At 41.7% G+C, this 23,284-nt stretch overlaps 2 protein-coding genes across 2 annotated transcripts; both read right to left on the bottom strand.

Moving 5' to 3' along the window:
• Positions 1 to 1,215: 1,215 nt before the first annotated feature.
• On the bottom strand, positions 1,216 to 9,979 carry LOC121307274 (protein-glutamine gamma-glutamyltransferase 2-like). The gene is made up of 13 exons (XM_041239450.1): positions 9,841 to 9,979; positions 7,583 to 7,753; positions 6,441 to 6,680; positions 6,098 to 6,216; positions 5,718 to 5,846; positions 5,251 to 5,428; positions 4,863 to 4,998; positions 4,287 to 4,390; positions 3,889 to 4,131; positions 3,239 to 3,538; positions 2,844 to 3,004; positions 2,178 to 2,311; positions 1,216 to 1,847 (listed from the first exon to the last, which is right to left on the bottom strand). Exons 1-13 carry the CDS (start codon positions 9,848 to 9,850, stop codon positions 1,697 to 1,699), a joined length of 2,076 nt encoding a protein of 691 aa, XP_041095384.1. The 5' UTR covers positions 9,851 to 9,979; the 3' UTR covers positions 1,216 to 1,696.
• Positions 9,980 to 13,236: 3,257 nt separating this feature from the next.
• Positions 13,237 to 21,643, bottom strand: LOC121307273 (protein-glutamine gamma-glutamyltransferase 2-like). Its single transcript, XM_041239449.1, has 13 exons — positions 21,536 to 21,643; positions 19,549 to 19,719; positions 18,407 to 18,646; positions 18,064 to 18,182; positions 17,684 to 17,812; positions 17,217 to 17,394; positions 16,829 to 16,964; positions 16,253 to 16,356; positions 15,909 to 16,151; positions 15,260 to 15,559; positions 14,865 to 15,025; positions 14,199 to 14,332; positions 13,237 to 13,868 (listed from the first exon to the last, which is right to left on the bottom strand). The coding sequence occupies exons 1-13, from the start codon at positions 21,543 to 21,545 to the stop codon at positions 13,718 to 13,720; spliced, it is 2,076 nt and encodes a 691-aa protein (XP_041095383.1). The 5' UTR covers positions 21,546 to 21,643; the 3' UTR covers positions 13,237 to 13,717.
• Positions 21,644 to 23,284: the final 1,641 nt, after the last annotated feature.

Here is a 23,284-nt window from a genome sequence, read left to right as displayed (position 1 = left end):
CACACAGGCAAGTGTTCAGTTAATAATGGGTTTCAGGGTTAAGCCATATTCTACGAAAGCTTTGGTAACGGAAGGGATTTCACCGCCTTCCGCCTCCTCAAGACCCTCCTGCGTACCTGCCAGCAACAACTCCGCTCTGTTACATTTAAATGTGTGTGTGCGTGCTGTACGTGTGTATTTTTTAAATTCTACAGTCCGGTGCATGCAAACAGTGTGTATTATGCAGGGCAGATCGGAGCAGTGACTAGATAGTGAGCACTACAGTTTATATAAAAGAAAACAGCCATGCAAGGACTGCAATCCTAGCAAACACCTCAGGAAAACAAGCGGTGGCATTCTGTCTAAAGAACAGGTGACCCACTCATGCATAAACACAGCCTTTGCAGTAAGAAGCTGAGTTTACTTGCAGTAGCAAAAACATGCATGGATAGTCCAGCTAACAGCAGCCAAAATGTACAAGGAAATAACAAAATTGTTTTACACCAAGATACAGTGGACAACAGGTCTGGATGAATCTGTTGTTGCCTAGAATTCCTCCCTCAACCCAAGTCTGTATTTCAAGCTTAGCAAAGAGCTATGAAGCTGCATTTTATTAACTCCTGGACTTTAGTTCTAGAATTTCCACTTCTATGCAGAAGATCAAACGGACTCTGATAGAAAGTCAAGATGCTTGGTTGACAGGTGCTTTATGCAGCACGGATTCTTGCTTCACGCTGAACAGACTTGGTTTCCACCCCCAACTCCCTGCAGAGGAATTCACACCAAAAGGTAATGAAAAAGAATTTGGGGATACATTTTATATTCTGGTCTAACGACAGGCGGATCTCAAGCACCCAACCTCAATCTGGACCTGACGTTTGCTCTGGTAACAAATGAACTTATTATTTTCAGGATACTACACCTACACTACGAACTCTTCTCGGTTGATTGTAACAATCTGGTTTGGCATTCAGTTCAGCGGGCAGGAGAAATGCAGTGGTAAAGCAATCACATACTTTTCCCAGTTCTTAGTTCTTAGGCGAGAATATGGGGAGTCAAAAAACCGTATCTTTGACAATGGAATTCTGAAGGCGCTCAAGGGTTGCTTTTCAAACTAAGCCTCCTCTGAGCGGGTCTTACCAAAGACCAAACACTGATAATGCAAAGCACTAAACAAACAAACAAACAAACAAAGGAACTTGGACGGGGTACAAGAGAAGGAGACTAACAAGAAACTTTGCTTAAAAATGATTTATTGTTTAGTTTAATGAAAAGAAAATACAAAAGAAGTATCTGCATTGCAGGTACAATTAACCAAAGTTACCCCCTTTGTTAAATGGTCTAGTGTAGCAGGCATTTCTCCACACAGGATAACACATAGATTATAGTTTCCACAAGCACAGCATGTCCTTGCATCAATTTTAACATATGTAGTAGTTTTTGTGAAGCCATGTTGCATTATACACATACACCTAATAAGCTCCCATGGCAGTATATTTACTATATACTTCATGCTTAAATTGTTTATATATATTTTTGATTATGTAATATTTTATGCAACTCAAAGGCTGCATTAATGTATTCCCAAAGTTTGTATATTATCCACTACGGGTTTTTTTTTTATGTTCACTATCTCTGGAATGTGTCATTATAGCTTAAGCAAAATTATTGGACATTTTTTTCATGTTTTCTTAAGCATGTTTCCAGAGTGAAGTTGTTAGGCACGCCTCACTTCCACAGTCTTGTAGGCTTTCACGTCCCTGAAGAGGTTGCAGTCGAAGTCTGCGGTCAGCATCCTCGAGCCAGGCTTGGTGGGTGTGATGGGGATTCTCATTCTCAACAGGTTTTTGGCACCCAGTGTAGGGATACTGAAAACAGAGCGAAGCATTGTGAGTGTTACATACACAGAGACGACACAACTACCAGCCGAGAGGACTGAGGGTCACGATAGAGCCACCATTAATACAGAGTTGCTACCTAGTAACTACAGCAAAACCTTGCTGTCATAGGAAATGTGCTACAGCTCTCAATCTCTGGTATTTGCAGAACAGTTCAATACTGCATGTTATATATTTACAGGTAAAGGGTGTTGAATTATGTCCTTTAGAGATTTCTTGGTTGTGAAAGTCATGGAATTTTTATTCGAACACCCCCTGGTCTCAGATTGGATATTTTATATTTTGCTGTCATATACTTACGGAATTTCACATTTTGTCGTGATCAGACCAATCCCAGACAGTGTCAAAAAGCAGTTTCTCAAGGTCTCGGATAAAGTGTTAGTGAATGTTATTTCAGCCGTAAAATCCTGGTACAGTACGGGCGTTCCCTTTACCTGACGGAAGAAGAAAATAAAATTAATTCACAAGCAAGTTCAGATTTGCTGGGGCACTACATACTAAATTGCTTAAAAAAACAAAATATTGAAATAATGTCTGACACGCTACACTTTCCAAATGCAGTTAAAGACATTCATCTGCACACTACTGTAAGTGCTGATGTATCTCTGATGTGCAGGAAGTGAACACGTAAGGCAAGCTCTGCAGGTGCAGCTGCTGGAGTAGCATGAAGGTATTGTCAGTTTGCTAGGATTGAAGGGATTCTTCATAAGAGAAAGCTGTGCATCAGGAGCATCATTTCTTTGGTTTAACAATGAAGCCAAACCCAGTTATCTGCACACTCTGGTGTTCTCTTCACTCTGCTGTCTCCTGCTCCAAAAGAGATGGACAACCAGCTATTATCTCAACAGTTTCTTTGGTTTATGTTACTTGTCATGACGGCCACTGTCATCATTATGAATACCAAGATGAATTATACCCTACAGTAAGAGCTCCTCTTTGAGAAAAGCAGCAAGCATGTTAACTAACCTCAATGTTGAGCACTGGGTTTGTAACCAGGACGTCCTTCTCTGTCATATGCATTTCACTGCTGCCCAACTCCATTGCGATAGCTGACAGTTTGAGTATATCGTTCTCGATCATGGACGCTCCATATTTCGAGTAGGGTACCAGAAGAGTGACCTTTGTCTCTGTAAATAAAAATGATTCCAGATAAACTTGCATGACATTCATTTGGTCTTCCGCAAGTATCTCTTTCTATGGAAATTACCATGACCAAATGTCTATGGTTCTTAAAGAAAATCAACTATGCAGAATAAAATTGAAGGTAGGCACAGGGAAGTTTTTTGTTCTGATTGCAGCCATGGAGATAACTGCTTCACTCTTTGTATTAGTCAGAAAAGTGAAAAGCATTCTGGCTTTACCTCCATTTGCTCCAATCGTTATGGTCTGGGTGTTTTTCCAGCAAAGCTGTTCGGGACGTCCATTGTGTTGCAAGGCCTGGGCAATGGTGGTGATCGATAGGTTCTTGGCGCTTTGATTCCTATTGACGATGCACAGGTGAAAGTTGATGTCTTCCCCGTTCACTGGTGTCTTTTGCAGCTTGATAGACAGCTCAGTGACCCCAGAGGCTGGTGGTTTATGTACCTCAGGACCATTATGAGTACCGGTTGACTTCAGGTTACGGACCGCTTTGGCAAACACATCTCTTTCCTTTTTAGACCCTTAATTAGAAAACAGCTTTTACCTTCTAATAAACATTCACCATTCTTGGCAAGAGGATAGTAATGACATTGCATCTTAACTAATTGCTTAATAATCGATGGCCAGTTGTTGTTGTTTTTTTTTTTTACTTTGCAGTATCGTTATTTCTTGCATGTGTTGTTTTTTTTTTTTTTTTTTTTAAAGGTAAAGCAGTTATGCAATCTTTGAACAACAAACTGAGGGTTTGGATAATCTGATCAGAGGAAATTCCATTCTGAATCAGCAGAAATGTCCTGTAAAAGTTTAAGTATTTTAACAAGTGACAAACTTTCATATGAAGACACTGCAAACCGCTATCTCTGTGACTTACCTTCTGGGTATTTGTAGAGGTGTGTGACGTCCTCGCGTGCGTTAGTGCCCACAGCCTTGGTGCTGATATTAGACCCCACCTGCCTGGTGTTGCTCGAAGATTTTTGCTTTGACCCATCGGAACCGACTATCCATCTCACCTTGTCGGCATTGACCTCGGCAAACACGAAGGGGACGTCGTGCTTTATATCTGTGTCTCCCTCCAGGATGGCTTTGACTGGGGCAGGACCGCAGCAGTACACACCTGGAGAAGCAGACAGCACGTTAATGGAAAGAGCAGGACCGCAGCAGTACACACCTGGAGAAGCAGACAGCACGTTAATGGAAAGAGAATAATTTTCAATGATGTGCTAACCGATTCTGTCGGGAGCGTTGTTCAAACTCCAGTTGGTACGGTACCTTCACTCTTCTCCTGTGGAGTGGGGTCCAGCACTTGCCAGCCATCGTATCCGGCAGGTAAATCTAGACGGGCCATCCAGGACTCCACCCACACATGGAAGTTCCTGGAGAGACAAGGCAGAGTTTGGGATTGGAGCATTTGTGCAGTGTGTGTGTCAGTCAGCGTGTGTGTAGGGGGTGGGGTTAGTACAGCCTAACTGTGGAGCTTCATTTAAGGAAAGTAAGGTTTCATTTAGCCTTAAAAGCTCTTTCCTGTCTACATTGTATTTAATGCAGTACATAAACAGAATACTCAGCGGCTGCTCGTTATACATTCAAACCTAGCAAAAGCCAATCCAGTGGAAAAAGATGTCAAGCCATCCCAACAGGGAGCCTTTTTTTTACATTATTCTCTTTTTTTGTATACTTGACGCTCTGTTGTGTGTACACGTGAATAAGTGATGTCCAGTAGAGAATATATATGACACAAGTCCATACAATTATAAGATCAGACTGTGGAAAGGGCAGTGCTAGGGTGGAATATGCAGAATATCTGTCTAACCAGACTGAATTGAAGGAGGAGAAGCAGCAGCTCACCATATGCTATCACCGGATAATTTCAGCTCCTGTCCAGAGACGGAGTAGTATTCATCGATAGTCAAATTCCTGTCAGTGTCATGAGCAGACTCGAAATTTGTGATCACGCGTGTCGGAATCCCCAGACACCTCATAACTGAAACAAAATAAAGTTTAATAGCACTGCGCAAAAAAGACATGTTAATCGTTTATAATGTGCTATAATCCAATTCTGAATTAGGAAAGTAATACATTTACTGGAATGTCAACTGAGTTAAACAACGGGGTGGGGGCAGGGCCGGTGACCTGTTAGAACTCTTGTGTGCCACGGTCACAGAGACCCAGCACTGAGTGCTTGCGTGGGCTTCCTGGGCAGGCGTGGGGTTCGGTGTGCTGGCGGAGTGCTTACCTGAGCACATCACCGCAGCGTAGACCCAGCACTGCCCATACTTGACCGGTTGGCAGCCGTTTAGAGACCACTTTCGGAGGATTTCAACACTCCCAGTCCATCGGGTTGGAGGAGTCCCGCCAGGGAAATCATTGCTCCAGCGCCCCAGGAGAATCCCCCGATCATCATTGCAATTAACCTGCCAGGGAAGACAGGCTTGTCAGACTCTTCTTTCTGTTTATTTGATTTGGTCTCTTGACAATTATCTATTGAGATCTACTGCATGAAGCTTTAGTGCTCTGAGCCATGACACGCCTGTGAATAATTTTTAAAAAACTGTGGAGTACAAATACGTAGGGCTGCCTAGTTCTGTAATACAAGCAAGTGCAAGAGCAGATAAAAATGATCATAGGTAAACAAACACAACTGCCCCGAACCCCACCCAACTATAATTCATCGCTCATGTCTCGTTCCTCATCAGTCCTTACCATGGCACTCACCACCCTGCTCACGTAGACCGGGTCGTTCCTTCTTGAACAGTCCAGGCCTGGGTTTTTGCTGTAGCCGGGGCTAACGTCCAATAGCTTCAGACATATATCCACAATGTCTTCTTCAAACTAAAATAAATAAATACAATTAAATAAATGAATCAGTAACATCCACTGTTTAAATTGTGATTCTGGACTGTCACTGTTTAGTCATGCATCATTAATTGTGGAAGTCATTAGCATAAAGGCATCAAGATCCCTAAATAATTTTGTAAACTGTGCCCTCCCCTGATCAAGGATATAGGGAGAGGGGATGATAACACTGAAGCTAATGCGAGGAATGTTAGCAAGAGCACCTATTAGTTTGGTTCATACAACACCTGTCCAAAATTCCATCCACTGGGTGAGAAACTTTCTGCACATCCTCTATACAGAAGCCCCTGTTCATTCATGACGTACTCCTGCTTTTCATTGTCTTTCTGCATATGCACGGAGTCATCTGCAATACAGACACAAATTACCTTCAGACTGGAAACACAGTCGTTTGCAATGGGTGTAAAACTGCGCTTGCAGGTGCCTTAAACAGCATACAGTATCTCTGGACAAGGAATTGAAAACAGCTTCAATCCCAATTAATTCACAGCAGTTAAGAATGAAGGCAGCGCCGCCCAGTACACGGATTTATTGTGGTTGTGTGCTATACAGGGAAACAGTTTGTTTTACCTGCACACCACGGATTAAAGAGCAGGATGAACTCTCCTAGCGCTGAGGTCTGAGGAGTTCCTTTAGCAGCCTGTATCTTTAAGGAGTATTTGCCGATACTGGCGTTGGCAGGGGAGGTGACAGACAGAGTCACTGAGGAGGAGGAACTGTTCTGCACAGCTGCGCTCCATGATCTCTTGACTGGAGGACCGGACACTCTGAACACTGCTCTAGTTCCAGAGGCCTCGGACGGGGATGGTCCTAAATGAAGGAGACACAAGAAAGCATGGCAGGATGAGAAGGTAGATCAGTGACAAGCTTGGACTCTAGATTCTGAAAGCATGGCAGAATGAGAAGGTAAAGCAGTGACAAGCTTGGACTGTAGATTCTGAAAGCATGTCAGGATGAGAAGGTAGAGCAGTGACAAGCTTGGACTCTAGATTCTGAAAGCATGTCAGGATGAGAAGGTAGAGCAGTGACAAGCTTGGACTCTAGATTCTGAAAGCATGGCAGGATGAGAAGGTAGAGCAGTGACAAGCTTGGACTGTAGATTCTGAAAGCATGTCAGGATGAGAAGGTAGAGCAGTGACAAGCTTGGACTGTAGATTCTGAAAGCATGTCAGGATGAGAAAGTAGAGCAGTGACAAGCTTGGACTCGAGATTCTGAAAGCATGGCAGGATGAGAAAGTAGAGCAGTGACAAGCTTGGACTCGAGATTCTGAAAGCATGGCAGGATGAGAAAGTAGAGCAGTGACAAGCTTGGACTCGAGATTCTGAAAGCATGGCAGGATGAGAAAGTAGAGCAGTGACAAGCTTGGACTCGAGATTCTGAAAGCATGGCAGGATGAGAAGGTAGAGCAGTGACAAGCTTGGACTCTAGATTCTGAAAGCATGGCAGGATGAGAAAGTAGAGCAGTGACAAGCTTGGACTCTATATTTTGCTGAGGTGAAACTATCAAGTAAGTGAAACCAGAACAAACTACCTGAAAGTAAGTCATGTAAACATACAGTGGTACCAGATTCTGATTAACACAACACCTGCATCCTTCAAAACTGCACATACTCAGTGCATCATGCTGCTACTGTTTCTCAATCTGACCTCTTAGGAATCTGAAGAAAGCATCATCAGAGACAGAGCAGTGTTTCATTAGTTCACTCTCTACCTGTTTCTGCAACCAGCTGCACCTCGTCCACTTCTGGCTGGGACCCCCTGAGTAAATTCAGAGTGATGGTGAAGGGCTGCCCTCTCCTCAGTATCAGGCGCTTCCCGGTAATCTCGCTGGTGTGGTGAGCCTTGTTGTTTGCCTCATGATGGAAATCAGTGCTACTCACAGCTGGAGTAATAAATACAAAATGCTTTAAAAAGATTGTGTTGCTGCAGGTCTCAACATTGTCAGCGTGGCTTGGAAGCACATTACAGGAGCACTGTTCAATTTGCAGAATTGTAGGGAAAAAACCTGACATACTAGTGAGAAAACTCAAAGTTATTTAAAGAATGGCAAATATTCCAGAGTCAGTGCAGTCAGGAGTCTGTCCTCAGCAACTGCACCTCTTGACAGGAGAGCTGGAAGCTCTGAACAATGAACAGAACAACATTCCCAAACGAGAGGAGGCCGTTCGGCCCATCAGTGCTCGTCCGGTTCCTAGCAGCTGATTGATCTCAAAAGCTAAGTAAGCCATGCTTGAGTTGCAGGGGCCACAGATTACACTGGTCAGACTGTAACAGTGTGGAGGTGGAAATGAGGAGAATCAATCAATTGATAGAAAGACACAAAATAGAAAGGTAAGGATGATTGAACCGTTTCACAATTAGGATTTTCTAAATATGTGTTAGAAAAGTGAAATGATCTATTATGTGCAGGAACATACAGTAGTTTTACACATTCATCTAGATGAATCTACAATTTACATTTGTACATGTTTTAATTTAGTTTAACTAACTTCGCCTTGTCATTGCAGGTCACTTGATACATTTGAAGATTGTCTGTGTTGTTATTCAGGAGCACAATCCAGAAGTTTACAGTATAGAGGGTTTCTTTGGCTATGGGAGTTTTCTAGATGTCAGTGTATTCACTTGTTCTCACGATGCAGGTATAGTGCAAGTTTGTTTTGTTTTCCCTTTAATTAGGGTTGTGTTAATTAAACAAACTGATGTCATGAAAGTATGCTGCCTTCTAACTACCTCTGATTAACCACAGAAAATGTTCTGAAAAAACAGCATTTGCTCCAGGCAGCGCTAGGGACATCCCAGCACTTTCCTGCTGTTTCCACCCAACAGCTTAAAACATGAACAATATTAAAAAAATCAACAATAGCAATAATAATCATTTAGAAGTAGCTTTTCTGACACTGATACTCGTCACAAATTAGATGTAAATATGAAACAGCTATGAAAAGAAGCATGTTAACAAAGCTATACAGGTGCCAGGTCATGCGTGATTCAATATTGTAGCTCTGTTGCAACAGTTCTAAAATATTATGTACCGTAAATACTCCCAAGAACCCACAAGATGCACTTTACAAAGAAGCCGAGCAGTTTGCTTTAATCTGTTATAATTGCTAGGCTTGTGTAAGAAGCCTGAAACTTTACAACAGTTTCTGTTCCATTTGATCCTGAGCTGAATCCTCAGCTGAAGACAGGCATGATTGCAACAGTGTGACTCTGTGCCACAAGCAGAGCCCTGGGCTTGAATGCTGTGCTCTGATCTAAATCCTGCCATCCTGCAATTGCAATAAAAACACTGAGATTGAGCTGAAAAGACAGCAGAGAGCGAATAACCCAAAATCTGTAGCACTATTAAAAACATGTTTATATTGTAAACTGCAGTAGAATGTGTTATAGGACAGTGTAGTGTTGTTGGACTGTCCAGTATATATATATATATATATATATATATATAGTATATATATATGGTATATTGTTATAATATAGTATATTGTTATAATAGTATATATTGTAATATGAATGTACAGTATTCTCTGTGGCAAAGCGCCCAGCGCTATCGTAATATGAAAACCGACAGTATTCTCTGTGGCAAAGCGCCCAATAGAAAGCGCTATCGTAGCTAATTATACAATTTTTAGTATCTTACACAATATTGGATCACAATCACAACAACCGTATATATATATATATATATAGCGCTATATATATATAATATATAATAGTGCTAGTGCTAGATAGTATATTGTTATAATGGTATATTGTTACAATGTAACATTGTTGATATAGTAGCGCTATCGTAATATGAAAACCGACAGTATTCTCTGTGGCAAAGCGCCCATGAAATATAAAATGTAAAAAGTATCCATTGGCATATTTTTTTTAGTAGATTCAGCTGTTGCTCAGTAATTTATTCTGCATCTGTATTGAAACAAGCAGTTTAGTTGTTAGATTTGTAGTTATTTTTGTTTTGCTCACCAAAAGTCATTGTTGATCTTCAGCTTGAACTGTCGTTTGTCTCAGAGATGCTTCTGTATTGGGCTTGGGAGCTGTTCTGCTCTGCTGTCTGCCTCCCTCTCCTTTTATTGCTTTCCATACAGAGCAGGACCATCCTCTTTTAGGTGTGAAATCAATTTTAATCAAAGAAAAGAAAAAAAAAACTGTCATTCCAAGAATCTCAGACTTTCTCAACTGTCAGAAAAAACCCTCTAGTGTTAGGATTTTGCACACGCATTTTCATGCTGCCTTTTTTTAGGCGTGTCGTTTATTTCTTGCATTTGTCTTTTCATTTTTTTGAATGATCTGGAAGGAGGCTGTTTATATTAACAGAGGAAGAAAGACCCAGGTGTGTAGAAGCCATTAAACAAGCCCCTGTCCAGGCAGCAGCAGAGGTTCCTGGACAGGGCTGACACACTGATCTTAAACAAGTTCATTTTGCTACAATTTACTATTAACATGGGGCTGTGCATTCAGAGACTTCCACTGCCCTGAAATAAGCCAAAGGGATGAGCTGTGCAGTACTGCTGTACGCTGCACTAAAGTCACAGCCTGGCCCTAATGGAAGCGTGTGCATTATGTCTGTTGAGTTTATTTCTGCCACATTACAAACAGGTCCGCTTCTGAATGCTTCTATCTTCTTGTGAGCTGGTAGCACCTGGTCAAAGGTGCCAGACTATGCACACCTGGTAGACTCCTATTACTCCATGCGAGGTTAATACGCTTTCCCTGTAGAAAAGAAGGGAGGGGATGCTTCACTTATGTCAGCCTAGCAACCTAAACCATGTGGTTTAGTAATGCAGTCAGGAGAGGGGTTGGGAATGTTATGTTTAACTTTCAATCATTTTCATTAAAACAATACAAGTCAAACCTGCACCACTTTTTTTTGGTTGTAATTAGCTCTTAAATAGAAGCAGCACGGGGAGGGGGGGTATTTTTTTAATTAAACAGCGGTGGAACCACACTTAAAATAATAATCAGAATAATACATGCTGCCTTTAATCTTACAAAGTGACACAGTGGCCATGTCACATGCTGATGTCGTATTGCAATAAAACCCTTTATTTCAATGGGCAATTATGTCTTGCTAAATAACATGAATTTCCTTCTGTGAGAAAGTCAAGAGCCCTATTAATGTGTCCCTAGTGCTACCAGGTGTGGCAGATTCTATTAAATGAAATTAAAAGCCATTACCTTTGCATGACTATCTTCCCTGAGGAGTCATTTCAACACTTGTTTGCCCAGGTGTGGCAGAGTGTAGAGAAATGCAAAACTGTGTAATAATATCTGGCATGCTGACAAATACAATAGAATCGGCATTTCACAATTAAACCATTGCATTAAAACCACCCCAATACAGCATTTTACAAAGTGCTGATGCGTGACTATTGAGTGACACTTTGTTCTAGCTTTGCATGAAATCCTTGCTCTCACCTGCTGGTTGGTTGGCGTTTATAACACACGTCTTGATTACACAGTAACTGTTTATTTTATTCTATTACTGCGCTAATTTTCAGAGTACTCCCTGGCACTGTTAACAGACACTTGTTCAAGGCTCGGATAGAGGATTAGTGAACAGGAATTCAGCCTTTTCTCTAACCTGCAACAAGAGGAACTCATGAATTAACTAGGGGTCATATTTTCAAAGCCTTTACTCCAGCAGGTGATTTTTTTAAATGGTTAAATTCCATGTACGGTGACTATAACAATTATGCGTAGCGAGCAAAGTGCGAGTGCTGAAGAATTATTATATTTGTTTTATTAAAATGAGCAGGTGGTTTTTCTCCTTAAAAATACGGGAGTCAAATAAACGTTGCAGCCGATGTCCTGGAGATAAAAATGAATTAAACTAGAATCCTCTTTCAACCAAGATAGAAAAGACGACACATTTAGAAGTACTGTTAGCACTTTCAGTAGTGTAACGTATACTTACATAACACAACCGTGCCATCTAGTGGCCTTATATCAGATTGCTCTAATATATTAACTAACAGTACACCCAAGGCTTTTAAATAACGTTGACTGCATTTAATCACTTTGTTATTTACTTTTTGAGGTTCTTTATGTATACAGAGACCGCTCAGTGAACTCCATCACTCCTGCACGGGACCCAGCCCCCAGCCGCACTGGCTTCTCCGCCCGGACGCGCGGGACCTCACTCCCCACACAGGCAAGTGTTCAGTTAATAATGGGTTTCAGGGTTAAGCCATATTCTACGAAAGCTTTGGTAACGGAAGGGATTTCACCGCCTTCCGCCTCCTCAAGACCCTCCTGCGTACCTGCCAGCAACAACTCCGCTCTGTTACATTTAAATGTGTGTGTGCGTGCTGTACGTGTGTATTTTTTAAATTCTACAGTCCGGTGCATGCAAACAGTGTGTATTATGCAGGGCAGATCGGAGCAGTGACTAGATAGTGAGCACTACAGTTTATATAAAAGAAAACAGCCGTGCAAGGACTGCAATCCTAGCAAACACCTCAGGAAAACAAGCGGTGGCATTCTGTCTAAAGAACAGGTGACCCACTCATGCATAAACACAGCCTTTGCAGTAAGAAGCTGAGTTTACTTGCAGTAGCAAAAACATGCATGGATAGTCCAGCTAACAGCAGCCAAAATGTACAAGGAAATAACAAAATTGTTTTACACCAAGATACAGTGGACAACAGGTCTGGATGAATCTGTTGTTGCCTAGAATTCCTCCCTCAACCCAAGTCTGTATTTCAAGCTTAGCAAAGAGCTATGAAGCTGCATTTTATTAACTCCTGGACTTTAGTTCTAGAATTTCCACTTCTATGCAGAAGATCAAACGGACTCTGATAGAAAGTCAAGATGCTTGGTTGACAGGTGCTTTATGCAGCACGGATTCTTGCTTCACGCTGAACAGACTTGGTTTCCACCCCCAACTCCCTGCAGAGGAATTCACACCAAAAGGTAATGAAAAAGAATTTGGGGATACATTTTATATTCTGGTCTAACGACAGGCGGATCTCAAGCACCCAACCTCAATCTGGACCTGACGTTTGCTCTGGTAACAAATGAACTTATTATTTTCAGGATACTACACCTACACTACGAACTCTTCTCGGTTGATTGTAACAATCTGGTTTGGCATTCAGTTCAGCGGGCAGGAGAAATGCAGTGGTAAAGCAATCACATACTTTTCCCAGTTCTTAGTTCTTAGGCGAGAATATGGGGAGTCAAAAAACCGTATCTTTGACAATGGAATTCTGAAGGCGCTCAAGGGTTGCTTTTCAAACTAAGCCTCCTCTGAGCGGGTCTTACCAAAGACCAAACACTGATAATGCAAAGCACTAAACAAACAAACAAACAAACAAAGGAACTTGGACGGGGTACAAGAGAAGGAGACTAACAAGAAACTTTGCTTAAAAATGATTTATTGTTTAGTTTAATGAAAAGAAAATACAAAAGAAGTATCTGCATTGCAGGTACAATTAACCAAAGTTACCCCCTTTGTTAAATGGTCTAGTGTAGCAGGCATTTCTCCACACAGGATAACACATAGATTATAGTTTCCACAAGCACAGCATGTCCTTGCATCAATTTTAACATATGTAGTAGTTTTTGTGAAGCCATGTTGCATTATACACATACACCTAATAAGCTCCCATGGCAGTATATTTACTATATACTTCATGCTTAAATTGTTTATATATATTTTTGATTATGTAATATTTTATGCAACTCAAAGGCTGCATTAATGTATTCCCAAAGTTTGTATATTATCCACTACGGGTTTTTTTTTTATGTTCACTATCTCTGGAATGTGTCATTATAGCTTAAGCAAAATTATTGGACATTTTTTTCATGTTTTCTTAAGCATGTTTCCAGAGTGAAGTTGTTAGGCACGCCTCACTTCCACAGTCTTGTAGGCTTTCACGTCCCTGAAGAGGTTGCAGTCGAAGTCTGCGGTCAGCATCCTCGAGCCAGGCTTGGTGGGTGTGATGGGGATTCTCATTCTCAACAGGTTTTTGGCACCCAGTGTAGGGATACTGAAAACAGAGCGAAGCATTGTGAGTGTTACATACACAGAGACGACACAACTACCAGCCGAGAGGACTGAGGGTCACGATAGAGCCACCATTAATACAGAGTTGCTACCTAGTAACTACAGCAAAACCTTGCTGTCATAGGAAATGTGCTACAGCTCTCAATCTCTGGTATTTGCAGAACAGTTCAATACTGCATGTTATATATTTACAGGTAAAGGGTGTTGAATTATGTCCTTTAGAGATTTCTTGGTTGTGAAAGTCATGGAATTTTTATTCGAACACCCCCTGGTCTCAGATTGGATATTTTATATTTTGCTGTCATATACTTACGGAATTTCACATTTTGTCGTGATCAGACCAATCCCAGACAGTGTCAAAAAGCAGTTTCTCAAGGTCTCGGATAAAGTGTTAGTGAATGTTATTTCAGCCGTAAAATCCTGGTACAGTACGGGCGTTCCCTTTACCTGACGGAAGAAGAAAATAAAATTAATTCACAAGCAAGTTCAGATTTGCTGGGGCACTACATACTAAATTGCTTAAAAAAACAAAATATTGAAATAATGTCTGACACGCTACACTTTCCAAATGCAGTTAAAGACATTCATCTGCACACTACTGTAAGTGCTGATGTATCTCTGATGTGCAGGAAGTGAACACGTAAGGCAAGCTCTGCAGGTGCAGCTGCTGGAGTAGCATGAAGGTATTGTCAGTTTGCTAGGATTGAAGGGATTCTTCATAAGAGAAAGCTGTGCATCAGGAGCATCATTTCTTTGGTTTAACAATGAAGCCAAACCCAGTTATCTGCACACTCTGGTGTTCTCTTCACTCTGCTGTCTCCTGCTCCAAAAGAGATGGACAACCAGCTATTATCTCAACAGTTTCTTTGGTTTATGTTACTTGTCATGACGGCCACTGTCATCATTATGAATACCAAGATGAATTATACCCTACAGTAAGAGCTCCTCTTTGAGAAAAGCAGCAAGCATGTTAACTAACCTCAATGTTGAGCACTGGGTTTGTAACCAGGACGTCCTTCTCTGTCATATGCATTTCACTGCTGCCCAACTCCATTGCGATAGCTGTCAGTTTGAGTATATCGTTCTCGATCATGGACGCTCCATATTTCGAGTAGGGTACCAGAAGAGTGACCTTTGTCTCTGTAAATAAAAATGATTCCAGATAAACTTGCATGACATTCATTTGGTCTTCCGCAAGTATCTCTTTCTATGGAAATTACCATGACCAAATGTCTATGGTTCTTAAAGAAAATCAACTATGCAGAATAAAATTGAAGGTAGGCACAGGGAAGTTTTTTGTTCTGATTGCAGCCATGGAGATAACTGCTTCACTCTTTGTATTAGTCAGAAAAGTGAAAAGCATTCTGGCTTTACCTCCATTTGCTCCAATCGTTATGGTCTGGGTGTTTTTCCAGCAAAGCTGTTCGGGACGTCCATTGTGTTGCAAGGCCTGGGCAATGGTGGTGATCGATAGGTTCTTGGCGCTTTGATTCCTATTGACGATGCACAGGTGAAAGTTGATGTCTTCCCCGTTCACTGGTGTCTTTTGCAGCTTGATAGACAGCTCAGTGACCCCAGAGGCTGGTGGTTTATGTACCTCAGGACCATTATGAGTACCGGTTGACTTCAGGTTACGGACCGCTTTGGCAAACACATCTCTTTCCTTTTTAGACCCTTAATTAGAAAACAGCTTTTACCTTCTAATAAACATTCACCATTCTTGGCAAGAGGATAGTAATGACATTGCATCTTAACTAATTGCTTAATAATCGATGGCCAGTTGTTGTTGTTTTTTTTTTTTACTTTGCAGTATCGTTATTTCTTGCATGTGTTGTTTTTTTTTTTTTTTTTTTAAAGGTAAAGCAGTTATGCAATCTTTGAACAACAAACTGAGGGTTTGGATAATCTGATCAGAGGAAATTCCATTCTGAATCAGCAGAAATGTCCTGTAAAAGTTTAAGTATTTTAACAAGTGACAAACTTTCATATGAAGACACTGCAAACCGCTATCTCTGTGACTTACCTTCTGGGTATTTGTAGAGGTGTGTGACGTCCTCGCGTGCGTTAGTGCCCACAGCCTTGGTGCTGATATTAGACCCCACCTGCCTGGTGTTGCTCGAAGATTTTTGCTTTGACCCATCGGAACCGACTATCCATCTCACCTTGTCGGCATTGACCTCGGCAAACACGAAGGGGACGTCGTGCTTTATATCTGTGTCTCCCTCCAGGATGGCTTTGACTGGGGCAGGACCGCAGCAGTACACACCTGGAGAAGCAGACAGCACGTTAATGGAAAGAGAATAATTTTCAATGATGTGCTAACCGATTCTGTCGGGAGCGTTGTTCAAACTCCAGTTGGTACGGTACCTTCACTCTTCTCCTGTGGAGTGGGGTCCAGCACTTGCCAGCCATCGTATCCGGCAGGTAAATCTAGACGGGCCATCCAGGACTCCACCCACACATGGAAGTTCCTGGAGAGACAAGGCAGAGTTTGGGATTGGAGCATTTGTGCAGTGTGTGTGTCAGTCAGCGTGTGTGTAGGGGGTGGGGTTAGTACAGCCTAACTGTGGAGCTTCATTTAAGGAAAGTAAGGTTTCATTTAGCCTTAAAAGCTCTTTCCTGTCTACATTGTATTTAATGCAGTACATAAACAGAATACTCAGCGGCTGCTCGTTATACATTCAAACCTAGCAAAAGCCAATCCAGTGGAAAAAGATGTCAAGCCATCCCAACAGGGAGCCTTTTTTTTACATTATTCTCTTTTTTTGTATACTTGACGCTCTGTTGTGTGTACACGTGAATAAGTGATGTCCAGTAGAGAATATATATGACACAAGTCCATACAATTATAAGATCAGACTGTGGAAAGGGCAGTGCTAGGGTGGAATATGCAGAATATCTGTCTAACCAGACTGAATTGAAGGAGGAGAAGCAGCAGCTCACCATATGCTATCACCGGATAATTTCAGCTCCTGTCCAGAGACGGAGTAGTATTCATCGATAGTCAAATTCCTGTCAGTGTCATGAGCAGACTCGAAATTTGTGATCACGCGTGTCGGAATCCCCAGACACCTCATAACTGAAACAAAATAAAGTTTAATAGCACTGCGCAAAAAAGACATGTTAATCGTTTATAATGTGCTATAATCCAATTCTGAATTAGGAAAGTAATACATTTACTGGAATGTCAACTGAGTTAAACAACGGGGTGGGGGCAGGGCCGGTGACCTGTTAGAACTCTTGTGTGCCACGGTCACAGAGACCCAGCACTGAGTGCTTGCGTGGGCTTCCTGGGCAGGCGTGGGGTTCGGTGTGCTGGCGGAGTGCTTACCTGAGCACATCACCGCAGCGTAGACCCAGCACTGCCCATACTTGACCGGTTGGCAGCCGTTTAGAGACCACTTTCGGAGGATTTCAACACTCCCAGTCCATCGGGTTGGAGGAGTCCCGCCAGGGAAATCATTGCTCCAGCGCCCCAGGAGAATCCCCCGATCATCATTGCAATTAACCTGCCAGGGAAGACAGGCTTGTCAGACTCTTCTTTCTGTTTATTTGATTTGGTCTCTTGACAATTATCTATTGAGATCTACTGCATGAAGCTTTAGTGCTCTGAGCCATGACACGCCTGTGAATAATTTTTAAAAAACTGTGGAGTACAAATACGTAGGGCTGCCTAGTTCTGTAATACAAGCAAGTGCAAGAGCAGATAAAAATGATCATAGGTAAACAAACACAACTGCCCCGAACCCCACCCAACTATAATTCATCGCTCATGTCTCGTTCCTCATCAGTCCTTACCATGGCACTCACCACCCTGCTCACGTAGACCGGGTCGTTCCTTCTTGAACAGTCCAGGCCTGGGTTTTTGCTGTAGCCGGGGCTAACGTCCAATAGCTTCAGACATATATCCACAATGTCTTCTTCAAACTAAAATAAATAAATACAATTAAATAAATGAATCAGTAACATCCACTGTTTAAATTGTGATTCTGGACTGTCACTGTTTAGTCATGCATCATTAATTGTGGAAGTCATTAGCATAAAGGCATCAAGATCCCTAAATAATTTTGTAAACTGTGCCCTCCCCTGATCAAGGATATAGGGAGAGGGGATGATAACACTGAAGCTAATGCGAGGAATGTTAGCAAGAGCACCTATTAGTTTGGTTCATACAACACCTGTCCAAAATTCCATCCACTGGGTGAGAAACTTTCTGCACATCCTCTATACAGAAGCCCCTGTTCATTCATGACGTACTCCTGCTTTTCATTGTCTTTCTGCATATGCACGGAGTCATCTGCAATACAGACACAAATTACCTTCAGACTGGAAACACAGTCGTTTGCAATGGGTGTAAAACTGCGCTTGCAGGTGCCTTAAACAGCATACAGTATCTCTGGACAAGGAATTGAAAACAGCTTCAATCCCAATTAATTCACAGCAGTTAAGAATGAAGGCAGCGCCGCCCAGTACACGGATTTATTGTGGTTGTGTGCTATACAGGGAAACAGTTTGTTTTACCTGCACACCACGGATTAAAGAGCAGGATGAACTCTCCTAGCGCTGAGGTCTGAGGAGTTCCTTTAGCAGCCTGTATCTTTAAGGAGTATTTGCCGATACTGGCGTTGGCAGGGGAGGTGACAGACAGAGTCACTGAGGAGGAGGAACTGTTCTGCACAGCTGCGCTCCATGATCTCTTGACTGGAGGACCGGACACTCTGAACACTGCTCTAGTTCCAGAGGCCTCGGACGGGGATGGTCCTAAATGAAGGAGACACAAGAAAGCATGGCAGGATGAGAAGGTAGATCAGTGACAAGCTTGGACTCTAGATTCTGAAAGCATGGCAGAATGAGAAGGTAAAGCAGTGACAAGCTTGGACTCTAGATTCTGAAAGCATGTCAGGATGAGAAGGTAGAGCAGTGACAAGCTTGGACTCTAGATTCTGAAAGCATGTCAGGATGAGAAGGTAGAGCAGTGACAAGCTTGGACTCTAGATTCTGAAAGCATGGCAGGATGAGAAGGTAGAGCAGTGACAAGCTTGGACTGTAGATTCTGAAAGCATGTCAGGATGAGAAGGTAGAGCAGTGACAAGCTTGGACTGTAGATTCTGAAAGCATGTCAGGATGAGAAAGTAGAGCAGTGACAAGCTTGGACTGTAGATTCTGAAAGCATGTCAGGATGAGAAAGTAGAGCAGTGACAAGCTTGGACTCGAGATTCTGAAAGCATGGCAGGATGAGAAAGTAGAGCAGTGACAAGCTTGGACTCGAGATTCTGAAAGCATGGCAGGATGAGAAAGTAGAGCAGTGACAAGCTTGGACTCGAGATTCTGAAAGCATGGCAGGATGAGAAAGTAGAGCAGTGACAAGCTTGGACTCGAGATTCTGAAAGCATGGCAGGATGAGAAAGTAGAGCAGTGACAAGCTTGGACTCTATATTTTGCTGAGGTGAAACTATCAAGTAAGTGAAACCAGAACAAACTACCTGAAAGTAAGTCATGTAAACATACAGTGGTACCAGATTCTGATTAACACAACACCTGCATCCTTCAAAACTGCACATACTCAGTGCATCATGCTGCTACTGTTTCTCAATCTGACCTCTTAGGAATCTGAAGAAAGCATCATCAGAGACAGAGCAGTGTTTCATTAGTTCACTCTCTACCTGTTTCTGCAACCAGCTGCACCTCGTCCACTTCTGGCTGGGACCCCCTGAGTAAATTCAGAGTGATGGTGAAGGGCTGCCCTCTCCTCAGTATCAGGCGCTTCCCGGTAATCTCGCTGGTGTGGTGAGCCTTGTTGTTTGCCTCATGATGGAAATCAGTGCTACTCACAGCTGGAGTAATAAATACAAAATGCTTTAAAAAGATTGTGTTGCTGCAGGTCTCAACATTGTCAGCGTGGCTTGGAAGCACATTACAGGAGCACTGTTCAATTTGCAGAATTGTAGGGAAAAAACCTGACATACTAGTGAGAAAACTCAAAGTTATTTAAAGAATGGCAAATATTCCAGAGTCAGTGCAGTCAGGAGTCTGTCCTCAGCAACTGCACCTCTTGACAGGAGAGCTGGAAGCTCTGAACAATGAACAGAACAACATTCCCAAACGAGAGGAGGCCGTTCGGCCCATCAGTGCTCGTCCGGTTCCTAGCAGCTGATTGATCTCAAAAGCTAAGTAAGCCATGCTTGAGTTGCAGGGGCCACAGATTACACTGGTCAGACTGTAACAGTGTGGAGGTGGAAATGAGGAGAATCAATCAATTGATAGAAAGACACAAAATAGAAAGGTAAGGATGATTGAACCGTTTCACAATTAGGATTTTCTAAATATGTGTTAGAAAAGTGAAATGATCTATTATGTGCAGGAACATACAGTAGTTTTACACATTCATCTAGATGAATCTACAATTTACATTTGTACATGTTTTAATTTAGTTTAACTAACTTCGCCTTGTCATTGCAGGTCACTTGATACATTTGAAGATTGTCTGTGTTGTTATTCAGGAGCACAATCCAGAAGTTTACAGTATAGAGGGTTTCTTTGGCTATGGGAGTTTTCTAGATGTCAGTGTATTCACTTGTTCTCACGATGCAGGTATAGTGCAAGTTTGTTTTGTTTTCCCTTTAATTAGGGTTGTGTTAATTAAACAAACTGATGTCATGAAAGTATGCTGCCTTCTAACTACCTCTGATTAACCACAGAAAATGTTCTGAAAAAACAGCATTTGCTCCAGGCAGCGCTAGGGACATCCCAGCACTTTCCTGCTGTTTCCACCCAACAGCTTAAAACATGAACAATATTAAAAAAATCAACAATAGCAATAATAATCATTTAGAAGTAGCTTTTCTGACACTGATACTCGTCACAAATTAGATGTAAATATGAAACAGCTATGAAAAGAAGCATGTTAACAAAGCTATACAGGTGCCAGGTCATGCGTGATTCAATATTGTAGCTCTGTTGCAACAGTTCTAAAATATTATGTACCGTAAATACTCCCAAGAACCCACAAGATGCACTTTACAAAGAAGCCGAGCAGTTTGCTTTAATCTGTTATAATTGCTAGGCTTGTGTAAGAAGCCTGAAACTTTACAACAGTTTCTGTTCCATTTGATCCTGAGCTGAATCCTCAGCTGAAGACAGGCATGATTGCAACAGTGTGACTCTGTGCCACAAGCAGAGCCCTGGGCTTGAATGCTGTGCTCTGATCTAAATCCTGCCATCCTGCAATTGCAATAAAAACACTGAGATTGAGCTGAAAAGACAGCAGAGAGCGAATAACCCAAAATCTGTAGCACTATTAAAAACATGTTTATATTGTAAACTGCAGTAGAATGTGTTATAGGACAGTGTAGTGTTGTTGGACTGTCCAGTGTATATATATATATATATATATATATATAGTGCTAGATAGTATATTGTTATAATGGTATATTGTTACAATGTAACATTGTTGATAAATAGTAGCGCTATCGTAATATGAAAACCGACAGTATTCTCTGTGGCAAAGCGCCCATGAAATATAAAATGTAAAAAGTATCCATTGGCATATTTTTTTTAGTAGATTCAGCTGTTGCTCAGTAATTTATTCTGCATCTGTATTGAAACAAGCAGTTTAGTTGTTAGATTTGTAGTTATTTTTGTTTTGCTCACCAAAAGTCATTGTTGATCTTCAGCTTGAACTGTCGTTTGTCTCAGAGATGCTTCTGTATTGGGCTTGGGAGCTGTTCTGCTCTGCTGTCTGCCTCCCTCTCCTTTTATTGCTTTCCATACAGAGCAGGACCATCCTCTTTTAAGTGTGAAATCAATTTTAATCAAAGAAAAGAAAAAAAAAACTGTCATTCCAAGAATCTCAGACTTTCTCAACTGTCAGAAAAAACCCTCTAGTGTTAGGATTTTGCACACGCATTTTCATGCTGCCTTTTTTTAGGCGTGTCGTTTATTTCTTGCATTTGTCTTTTCATTTTTTTGAATGATCTGGAAGGAGGCTGTTTATATTAACAGAGGAAGAAAGACCCAGGTGTGTAGAAGCCATTAAACAAGCCCCTGTCCAGGCAGCAGCAGAGGTTCCTGGACAGGGCTGACACACTGATCTTAAACAAGTTCATTTTGCTACAATTTACTATTAACATGGGGCTGTGCATTCAGAGACTTCCACTGCCCTGAAATAAGCCAAAGGGATGAGCTGTGCAGTACTGCTGTACGCTGCACTAAAGTCACAGCCTGGCCCTAATGGAAGCGTGTGCATTATGTCTGTTGAGTTTATTTCTGCCACATTACAAACAGGTCCGCTTCTGAATGCTTCTATCTTCTTGTGAGCTGGTAGCACCTGGTCAAAGGTGCCAGACTATGCACACCTGGTAGACTCCTATTACTCCATGCGAGGTTAATACGCTTTCCCTGTAGAAAAGAAGGGAGGGGATGCTTCACTTATGTCAGCCTAGCAACCTAAACCATGTGGTTTAGTAATGCAGTCAGGAGAGGGGTTGGGAATGTTATGTTTAACTTTCAATCATTTTCATTAAAACAATACAAGTCAAACCTGCACCACTTTTTTTTGGTTGTAATTAGCTCTTAAATAGAAGCAGCACGGGGAGGGGGGGTATTTTTTTAATTAAACAGCGGTGGAACCACACTTAAAATAATAATCAGAATAATACATGCTGCCTTTAATCTTACAAAGTGACACAGTGGCCATGTCACATGCTGATGTCGTATTGCAATAAAACCCTTTATTTCAATGGGCAATTATGTCTTGCTAAATAACATGAATTTCCTTCTGTGAGAAAGTCAAGAGCCCTATTAATGTGTCCCTAGTGCTACCAGGTGTGGCAGATTCTATTAAATGAAATTAAAAGCCATTACCTTTGCATGACTATCTTCCCTGAGGAGTCATTTCAACACTTGTTTGCCCAGGTGTGGCAGAGTGTAGAGAAATGCAAAACTGTGTAATAATATCTGGCATGCTGACAAATACAATAGAATCGGCATTTCACAATTAAACCATTGCATTAAAACCACCCCAATACAGCATTTTACAAAGTGCTGATGCGTGACTATTGAGTGACACTTTGTTCTAGCTTTGCATGAAATCCTTGCTCTCACCTGCTGGTTGGTTGGCGTTTATAACACACGTCTTGATTACACAGTAACTGTTTATTTTATTCTATTACTGCGCTAATTTTCAGAGTACTCCCTGGCACTGTTAACAGACACTTGTTCAAGGCTCGGATAGAGGATTAGTGAACAGGAATTCAGCCTTTTCTCTAACCTGCAACAAGAGGAACTCATGAATTAACTAGGGGTCATATTTTCAAAGCCTTTACTCCAGCAGGTGATTTTTTTAAATGGTTAAATTCCATGTACGGTGACTATAACAATTATGCGTAGCGAGCAAAGTGC

Source organism: Polyodon spathula, chromosome 54 (genome assembly GCF_017654505.1).
Source record: "Polyodon spathula isolate WHYD16114869_AA chromosome 54, ASM1765450v1, whole genome shotgun sequence".
Taxonomy (NCBI): Eukaryota; Metazoa; Chordata; class Actinopteri; order Acipenseriformes; family Polyodontidae; genus Polyodon; species Polyodon spathula.
This window is presented reverse-complemented; position numbering and strand designations above follow the sequence as displayed.